Below are 10,541 nucleotides of genomic sequence, written 5' to 3' on the forward strand. Positions count from 1 at the left end.
GTCCACACATCGACATAATTACCCAAATGAATAGTGCGAAGAGCTTCTCTCAACTTGATTTGAATAAAGGATATCATCAGTTGGAACGTAAGAGTTGCAGGTACATTACAACCTTTTATACACATATTGGTCTGTTCTGATAAAAAAGACTACATTTTGGTGTGCCATCATCTGCAGAGCTGTTTCAGGATGTCATTCGACGTATCATACGAACTGTCATGAATGCTTTTATTTGTAGTGATCAAAAGACACACAATTGATGGACGGAATGCAGAGCAAATCAAAACATTCACCCCCAGTCAAGAAATCTGGTTTAAATCCATCATTCTTTTGCTCACCATGCCACCCCAGTTTAGACCTGGCCATCTGCAAATCAGTCTTGACCATGTGCCTCATAGGAACAAGGGAGCATGGCTTGGCTTGGCAGTTCGGGCTGGACTGTTCCCATGATGCACAGGGTCAGACTGATTTGCATATGGCCATGTCTGAACTGGGGTGGCAGAGTGGGCTAAAGAACGGTGATGGATTAAACCCAGATCTTTTGCTTGGCAGTGAGTGTTTGATTGGTTCAGATGCTTTGTCCATCACCACCCCCTTTTGTACTGCTTTGTTCACCATAAGTTGGCAGGGTATGCTCAGACGTGTGTCCCTTGCTCACTTTGCAACTGGATTCAAGCAAACCTGGCTGAAGACGGCTGAAATGCCAGAAACCGGTCCTAGGAAGCTTGTTTCCGGTCCAGGGAAGACATGGCTTGGCAGTTCGGGCTGGACTGTTCCCATGAGGCACATGGTCAGACTGATTTGCATATGGCCATGTCTGAACTGGGGTGGCAGAGAGGGCTAAAGAACGGTGATGGATTAAACCCAGATCTTTTGACTGGGTGTGAGTGTTTGATTCTTTCAGATGCTCCATCCATCACCACCCCCTTTTGTACTGCTTTGTTCGTCATAAGTTGGCAGGGTATGCTCAGACGTGAGTCCCTTGCTCACTTTGCCACTGGATACAAACAAGTCTGGCTGAAGACGGCTGAAATGCCAGAAACCGGTCCTTGGAAGCTTGTTTCCGGTCCAGGGAAGGCATGGCTTGGCAGTTCTGGCTGGACTGTTCCCATGAGGCACAGGGTCAGACTGATTTGCATATGGCCATTTCTGAACTGGGGTGGCAGAGTGGGCTAAAGAACGGTGGTGGATTAAACCCAGATCTTTTGACTGGGTATGAGTGTTTGATTGGTTCAGATGCTCCGTCCATCACCAACCCCTTTTGTACTACTTCATGGGAACAGTCCTGCTCGAACTGCCAAGCCAGGTACTCACTGGACTGGAAACAAGCATCCTAGGACTGATTTCAGGGTTTAACCCCTCATCCGCCAGGATAGCTTGAATCCAGTGGCACAGTGAGCCCGGGACTCACATCTGGGCATATCTGGCGCACTTAGGTCGAGAAATCAAAAGACACACAAGTGATTGACGTTATGCAGTCCTGGTCATAAGCAAATCAGTCTTGACCCTGTACCTCATGGGAACAGTCCATCCGGAACTGCCAAGCCATGGCCTCCCTAAACCGGAAACCTACATCCTAGGACCGGTTTTGGGGTTTCATCCCTCATCAGCCAGGATAGCTTGAATCCAGTGGCACAGTGAGCCCGGGACCCAGGTCAGGGTATACACAGCGCACTTAGGGCGAGAAAGCAAAAGAGACACAATTGATGGACGGAATGCAGAGCAAATCAAAACATTCACCCCCAGTCAAGAGATCTGGGTTAAATCCATCATTCTTTTGCTCACTATGCCACTGCAGTTTAGACCTGGCGATATGCAAATCAGTCTTGACCCTGTGTCTCATGGGAACATTCCAACCTGATCTGCCAAGCCAGGTCCTCTCTGGACCAGAAACAAGCATGCTTGGACCGGTTTCAGGGTTTCAAACTGACTGGGGTGAGTGTCTGAAAAGTTTCAGAACTCTGTTCATTATCTCCTTGTGTGTGCTTTATTTGTAGTTAAGACATTTTTTTTTGTAGCTACATAAAAGGAGCACAGTAAAGCTACCATGCAAGTGTGTTGTATACTTGGTCGTATCTTTTCTGATGGGGGCATGAACCCTAATCCAACTAAAGTGCAAGCAAGAATTCTCAACTGCAAGTCCCCACAAGATGTTTCTATGTTAAGTTCATTCCTTGGCATGGCCAGCTAGTGTTCTTTATATTTACAAGACTTTGCCACCGTATGTGCTCTGTTGAGAGGCTTAGCAAAAAATAATGTTTAATTTAATTGGTCACATGAATGTTACTTAATTGGCATACTTTGATCCAAAGCTTCATACAGAGGTTGTTGTTGACGCTAGCCCCGGCAGGTTAGGCTCAATCCCTGCACAGAACAGCAGACACCTAAATGCCCGAAGACATATTGGGGATTTGACCGTGCTTAATCACAACCTGAGAAAGAAAATGTAGCAGTGGTGTGACTTTGTGAACATTTCCACATATTCTTATATGGAAAGCCTTCCACTTTTGTGATGGATCATCAAGCGTTGTTGACCATCTTTGCAGTCCAAAGACCAAGATGCCTGCTTGCATTGAACGTTGGTGTCTACAATTACAAGAATACAACTACACAATTGTGCACCATCCAGAGAAAGATCAAAACCCTGCTGACTATTTCTTACAAGTGCCTCTAAAGTACCATGGTACCACTACCAACACAACTGAAGCCTACATAAGTGTCATTGTGAAATCAAGAACACCAGCTGCCATTTTAATGGAACAAATTGTCTCGGCCACAAGTCAAGATGTTAAAACTGAAAGACATTATTAGACAACAATCGTGGAACCCGCACACTTGACCTCTTATCGGTAACCGTGAATACCAAAAGTTTAAAAATATCAAAGATGAATTGTCTGTTACTCAAGAAGGCATTATCCTGAGAGGTTCAGAGTTGTTATTTCAGAGAGTCTGTGACAATGGAAAATTGAAGTGGCCCATAAAGGATATTGTTGAATCGTTGCCACAAAACATGCTCTCTGATACCGAGTCTGGTTTCCCCATCTCTATGAGATAGTTAAAAGAGAATTGAAGGCCTGTCATATATGCAACTGCCTTTCATCAAAAACCACTCAACATGCCTTAAACATGTCAGAGTTGGCAAAACATGCATTAGAAAGAATTGCCATTGACTTCTTTGGTCCTCTTGACAATGGACTTCACCTGATGTTTGGTGATGAATACTCCTGTTTTCCATTATTAGAAGATCTCTCATCCATCACTCAAGAGTCAACAAGAGATTAGATGGCATCTTCGCTACATGGGGTGTTCCTGCAATCTAAAATATCTGACAACGGTCAATTTTTCAACTGTCAAGAATTCAGAGACTTTCTCAGTCATCTTAATATGAAGCATCAGAAGAACACACCTCTTTGGCGACAGGCCAATGGCCTTGTTGAATTTTTCATGAGTACTCAATAGAAAGCTGTTTATTGTGCTGTATTGGTAAAGCACAACCTTAACACTGTATTGAATACTACTCTTCGAGCTTACCGTTTAACCACTCACTCGACCATGGGTGAAAGCCCTGCAACATTGGTGTTTGAGAGAGCCTTGACGGCCAAGTCACCTCAATGGACTAACAGAAGATCAAGTACTGAGGAAGAAACTTGTATCAGAGATTTGGGTCGTAGAATCAAAAGGAGGGCCTATGCAGACCAGTGTCGACATGCAGAGGAGATCGAGTGCTTGTCCATCAATTTGGAAAACGAAAATCTGATGCTACCTTCGATGCTGAGCCCCTTCATTTTAAGACCAGCTCAGGACCCATGGTGAAAGGTCAACATCCTATGTAAAATTGGAACATGGCTAGGTTAGACCTTGCGCAATACCATTATCATAATCAGAATACCAGTAGTATCTAACGTGTGCTCAAGGGAACAGCTAGGAGACGGCCACCCACATATCTAAGAAATTCTCTGTGACCAAAGGTACACAAAGAACAAATACAAAACAAGATTCTGTTCCTGAGCAGAAAACACATGCATATCATCAAGAAATCAGTCCAAATCTTGTAAGTTAGTATTCTTCTTTATTTTCTCATCACACATGGCTCATATAAGCAGATTGGCATAGTTGGTATAGCCAAGATGTAGGCTACATCTTGGCTATACCAACAATGCCAATCTTATCTTATGAGCCATGTGTGATGAGAAAATAAAGAATACTAACTTACAAGATTTGGACTGATATTTTTCTGGACTAACTTCTCGATGATATAAATTTGTTTCCTGCTCGGGAGGGGAATCTTGTTTTGAATTAGGTCAACATCCTAGTAAGTCCATTACAAGAGATTCCTCACATTTCCAACAAGTGACTTATCTGTCGTCAGACATCAATGTCAATGTTGAGACTAGGTCTAAGAGGGCAATTGAAGACCCCCTTACTGCTGTTGTTCCTACATCATCAACACAGATCATTTACCCTTCGACTGCCCGCCCCCAGTTTCTGAAGACACGTTGGGACATATGATCAAAGCACTACAAAGACTCATTGAAATCCCATGATTGTATACATTTGTAAAAAAAGAAATTTTATTTAACAAAGGGGGAGATGCAGTGTTTTGTGAGATAGTAATGACTGAACTCTTTTGGCTCCTGATGGACTCCGTAAAATTGTGACATAAGTGTTAGAGTGGAGTGAAGTGAATGCAGGTGTAGAATGTTGGTTTTGCATTTACACATAGATGAATAAAGACCTATTATCCTAAGCTCTGTGTGTGGCACAGTCATTAGTGGATACCCAGGCTGGGGAGCACGCTACAGCCTCGTTGGTAGGAGGCCCAAAGCAGCACTTCATCAGATGGAGATCCATCCTGTTGAATAGGTGTGTCTTACAAATTATCTGAAGGAGCTATGCCATTCATCTCCTCCCCTCACTATCTTCCTCACACACCAGGACTACATTTGGAGGATCACTCCATAATCCGAATGCACATAGAAGTCTTCTTTTGTCCAAGTGTGTCATCAAGCCAGGGATGGAGAAGGGAAAAGGATGCTACTTGAGTTCCAAAGAAGGATGGAGGCCTCAGGCATATATTGGACCTATGCCCGCAGACCGCCTTTCTGAGCAAGCACAGGTTCAGAATGCTCATTCTGGCTCTGAACCTGTCAGCTCTACACCCAGGAACCTTGATAGAGTCTTTCACTTGCAGGATATGCATTTCCATATAGCTGTCCTGCCATCCCACATTAGGTTAAAGGTGGGCCAGGAACACTTTCAGTTTATTGTGCTGCTTTCAGCCCCTCAGGCTTTTATTAAGGTAATAGCGGTGGTCGCTTCCCATCTTCAAAGGTCAGAAGCACACTTAGTCCCCTACCTCATTGACCGGCTGCTAAAGGTGGGCTCCCCACAGTCGCTCATAGACCATAGATCAGTCCAGACATCCTGTCCATAAAGTTGATCTATGCTTGGTTACAGGACACATTTTTTGGTTGTTGTGGTGCCAAGAAATGCCCATTAAAAAAGAAAATGTTTAATGTGACGGAACAAGGCGTCAGAGTTATTAGCTAAAATGTTCAATTACAGACACTGCAAACTTATTATGATCTGATTCGGAATTTCAATATAATAACAATGCTGCTACTATTACTAATACTACCATAATAATAATAATATTAACAACAAATTTCTAGAGCACTTTGTGACACAATTTTGCAACTTCTAAGCACTATGAATAACGGGGATTACTGTTACCAAATTAAGTGGTACTCAATGTACCACCTTCTGTATGATGGGATGCTTATTTGGTCTTGCTAAAATTTCAAAGTGTGACCTATAATTGGTTGCAACACAGGTATAGTAGCCTGCAAGAGATGGCAGACAACCAACTCTGTCTGTGAGCCCATCTAGCAGGTCATCCAAAATGACTAAATAGGGGGAGGAGCCAAGCTCGCGAGCGTAATGGTCGCCTTGTAGCTCGGCTCCGTCAGCCCTCTGGCCTGACTCGCATATCCTGCTGCATATCCTGCCCAGAGACGACATATTTTCGAAGAAATAGCAACGCAACATTTCGTTCTTACTCACCGTTTGAACTGGGAGCTCCGGCGTGCTGCGGTTCCGAAGTTGTGCCCCCCGAGGGGACCCGGGCCTTCGTGGTGCTGAGACCGGGGCCTCGCCTATTGGATCCGGCCTGGCGTTGTGGTGACCGTCGGCCCCGGCCGAGAGAGACTGAGCCACTGGCGAGAGCCGTTGTGTGAACATCCCGCTGATCCTCATCCGCCACTGCTCCGTCCATCGACCCTGGACCCTCGCGCTCGGGCTCTGTCTGTGAGGAGCGCCGGCGATAATACGGGCGGCCCCCCGCCTTGGGCGGCTCTCCTTTCTGCACCAAGGCAGCCATTGCTGGGCCCCCTGGATATCTGTAAAGGCCCGCATTTGTGAACTGTCCCGGGAGTCGCTGAGGGGGGTGAGGAGGCTGAACTTACAAAATGGCTGCCGACGACTTGGGCTGTGGATTTCCTCGTGATGGCGGTCTTGGGTTACTGGACTGCACGGGGACATGGACATGTGTGCACGAGCCTACGATTGGAGACGTTCTCGATGCCCTGCGATCCTGGCACGCGGCCTTGGCCCCCGGTGCTCTTGGAGACTCGTTGCGGTCCGCCGCCATCTTGGGTGGACGCTTCTTCATGCTCCCCTCTTGTCTCAGTGATGCCACTGCCTCGCCCCCCTCGGTCGCTACGAGGGGTGCTGCCGCTGTTCATCGATGGGTCTGCAGGCCGGTGGCTTTGGAACCTCCTGCTATTCGATGTTTGGAGTTTGGGGACTTGGATGTCGTGCGGGGGCCCGATCCTCCCCGGATGCCTGAGAAAAATGGTGAACTGCAGCGTGTTTTTGCCTTGGTGAGGTCGTGTTTCTATTTTGCTGGGAAACCCCCGCTTCTTCGAACAGCGAGACTGAACTCCTGTCTTTTACTGCCCTTGTTGCTATTACTGAGGCATTTGAACTGCCTATTTGAACTTTTGTTCACTTGCCTACCGACTGACCTCCCTGGCCTATGTCTTTATCGTACTTATTTTCATTTGTGTGCTTGCCTCGCATCGTGTTGCTCGCTTCACACTGTCATGTGGTGGGTGGTAATTGTGGTTAGGAAAGGACTGGGGTGAGATGCACGGCTCCCGGTGGATTAATGGTGTACGGATTCGTGGCGCAGTGGCTCATATTCATAGTGCCGTGGGAGACCCCCCTGTAAGTTCTATGGCGCTCGAAGTCGTGTCGTTCTGATTCACACGTAATATGGTTGTATGGTTGGGCGGAGGGCTGTGGCCGACCGTATTTGTTTCTGCTCTCTTGCTCCTCCCTCCCCTTTATTACTTTTGTTTTCATGTTCTTCTTTTTGTCTCTTTATTCCTCTTCTCTCTTGTCTCTACTACATTTCGGGTTCTGGTTTAGGGCGACAGGCGCGCTGTTTGGAGGGTAGGCCGTAGCCTTCTGCAGGGGTGCTGGGTGGGATGGGTGGGTTGGGTCTTCTTTGATGTTTTATTTTCTTCAGTTCTATGGCCCTTTTGTGTCTCTTTATTGGAGTGCCGCGTCTGTCCTTGCCTTCCGTGGTATTGTTGGGGTGGGGTCTGTAACGTCGCTGTTCTTCTTTTCATAGTTCTGCTGCTTTCCATTGCGACTCCCATGCCCTCCTCGTTGCTAATATTTCTGTTCTTTTATGTGTTCCTCGCTACGGGGCGCTTGTTTCGGCGAGGCATTCTTCTCTTTCAGTCTGTGTTTTCCTTTCCTTCTCTTCTTTCTTTCCCCCCTCTCCTCCCCCCCCCTTTTTTTTCCTTCTCTCCTAAGGTTAGTATGACGGGTCAGTCTTGGTGATGTCGCTATTCCGGCCCCTTTGTTCTATTTCCAAGGTGCTACTGGGTGGTGGGTGTGCAAAGTTGCTAGTAATTGCATATTGATTTGTGTTCACCGCACCTGTTTTTATACCGATGTATACAGTGCTGATACTCCTGCATTGCTGCCCTCTAGCCTTTTTGTTGCCAATGATTTGTTTTGGGGATCCGGATTCCTCTATGTTGTCGCTGAGCCTGTCGTACTCCTTATTGCTACGTTATAAAATTAACCTTCTTTGCTCCTGTTTGCTGGCCGTCTAGATCCTCTTTCCTCCCCCCTTTTTAAGATTGTATTGAACGCGCTCCTTTACGATTGATTCTGTACCTTTCATTCTGGATTTCTTGACTGCTTTCTCGTATCGTGGCCGGCCAGTTTGGTTGTAGGCCCAGCTTTGTAAATCCTTTCTATACAAATAAAGGTTTATAAAAAAAAAAAAATGACTAAATAAGGACTAGATCATCTGTCAAATTACTGTTTCAGGACTTAGTCTACTTCAAAACTGTTCCACAAAACTAGATAAATGTCTGCTTCGGTGGAGAGATGGTCACAGTCTACTCAGAGCATAATGGTTTGGACTTCAACCTGTCAAGAATATTTATTATAAATGGGATTCCGAAATCCCTGTATAAATACCCATATCTAATTTGTTTATAATCAGTAACTTGTAAAGCTCCTAGTCACCGATTATTAAAAATAAAATAAAAAAAGACCTCTGGTCACAGAACAGCTGTTTAAAGCAACAACAATAAAATGTTGCTTTTCTCTCTCCTGCTGTTTTTCTAGGTTACAGTGACATACCGAAATTTATTTTTAATTTTGGCACACCTTAGATAATTATAGAGCATGTCTACATGTTTCTACACATTCTAACCTATGACAGCTTATAAAAACTATATTGAACGGATTCTAATATGTTTTGCAACAAATATCTAACAGGTTTTTGATGTGTTTAATTTTGCACTAGAGGTTCTATTTTTATTTTGCATGTTTGCAAATATGCTCTTTCTTTCTTATCAAAGAGCTACACATCAAGGATTTAATTGGTTTGTAGGAAAGGTGATGGTGTGACCATATTTTATATGGGATAAAGTACACCCCGCCGTACATGATATGGATATTACAAATCACCGTGGAGTTCCATAACCTTATAAAGGAATTCACCTTCAGGCTTCATTCCCCTCTATATTATTATATAACTCCTCAGTGACATGCTGTATCCTTATAATAATGGCTGGGGGTACTTTGTCCATATATAATACATTGCCATGTTTATATGCAGCTGCAGCTGTGCTTTGTTTGCAAATGAGTTCACAAAATAGCTACATCTTATAATTGCTTAGTTTTTCGCTTTCTATCAGAATTTTGTAGTGTGACCGGGAAAACACTGATTGTTCAGCTTGCTAATTTATCTATCAACTTGAATAAATTTTTACTAACTGTAGGCTTGCCCTTGTCCTCCAGTGTTATCTTGTAAAAGTTTAAGTTAATTAGTTCCAGGCCTTTGTTAGATCTTTTACCTCATAGCAGTCAGTCATACTTGGTACCATAGTTGGAACGAAGGCCACTTCCCTGACAATGCATACCATCTGGCGTGAAGCCGAGTCTGCCTCATCCTCCCAGTCAATTATGTTCCATTGGTCCATGGCATTATCTAATATGAATCATGATGTCCTCATTACCATGTCAATTCTTCCTGTCAAAAGTTTTTCTAATAACTAGTCAAAGGTTACTCCATTTTCATACTTTGAAAAAAAGAAAGGCTGAGTTGGCCATGCTGGTTTTCAAACTTAATCCCTGCTGGTCACACACTGACGTGATAAGTACCTGGTTAACTCACTGTGCCATGTTGCTGTAACACATATTACATCCGCCATATGACACCTTTACTGCCTTCAAAGCAACTTTACATTTTTTTAAATGTCATAAGAACATATTTGTATAAGGTGCAAAATATGGGTAATTTTAGTTTTTTTTTCTCTTTTTGTGCGTGATCGGCTGGAGATTGTTCTTGGTGTCATTGTTTCTGATGTTGAAAGTTATTAACAACACATCTTTATCTGTTATTATTCCTCTGAAATGTATAGTGCGTCCTGCTTCCATGTTTGAGGCGTGTCCAAAAAGAAGCCCAGGACCACAACTCGAGAGTCAGGAAGGAAGAATGAAATTTACAACTACTGATGGCCAACAAGGAGGCAAATCCAGTGACTCTGGCGAAGAAGCAGATAAATAAAGCCTAAGAAATAATCACTGTATTAGCAAGTGAATGGACTCTTTTCTAGTTAACAGAGCTCGCCTGCGCGATTGCTGATACTAAGTCAACAATACAATGAGAACAATGTTCATTTGTTTGGTCTTTTGTTTTGTCCTAGTTTATTTCAAATATTGTCTTTTATTCATTTGTTAAAGTCTAAAACCTATTGTATATGTACTGTATTGTATCTTGCACCTCCTTGATGGAGGTGTTTTACAATGTTTGCTCTTCTCAAGGGCTTTATAACCCTTTAACTGGGTGTCATTCACCCGAAACGTTAACACACTGTACAGCATAGAATGTGTTGTAAATGGGGATATACATGCATCAAAATCTTCATGGTACCAATACATATTCTTTCTAAATGAAACTGCACATTGTAATTATGAGGTAGCACAATGATGACTAATTTGTACAAATT

General features: G+C 44.0%; 1 protein-coding gene across 2 annotated transcripts in view; it reads left to right on the forward strand.

Moving 5' to 3' along the window:
• The window catches only part of CARMIL1 (capping protein regulator and myosin 1 linker 1), a 1,033,060-nt gene extending 1,022,852 nt beyond the window's left edge, over positions 1-10,208 (forward strand). For both annotated transcript variants that reach the window (XM_078687906.1, XM_078687907.1), the window contains one exon: positions 9,954-10,208. In XM_078687906.1, coding sequence (XP_078544032.1) covers positions 9,954-10,099 — 146 coding nt within the window. In that variant the 3' untranslated portion in view covers positions 10,100-10,208. The remainder of the gene's footprint in view (positions 1-9,953) is intronic.
• Positions 10,209-10,541: the final 333 nt, after the last annotated feature.

Source organism: Lissotriton helveticus, chromosome 4_1 (assembly GCF_964261635.1).
Source record: "Lissotriton helveticus chromosome 4_1, aLisHel1.1, whole genome shotgun sequence".
Lineage (NCBI taxonomy): Eukaryota > Metazoa > Chordata > Amphibia > Caudata > Salamandridae > Lissotriton > Lissotriton helveticus.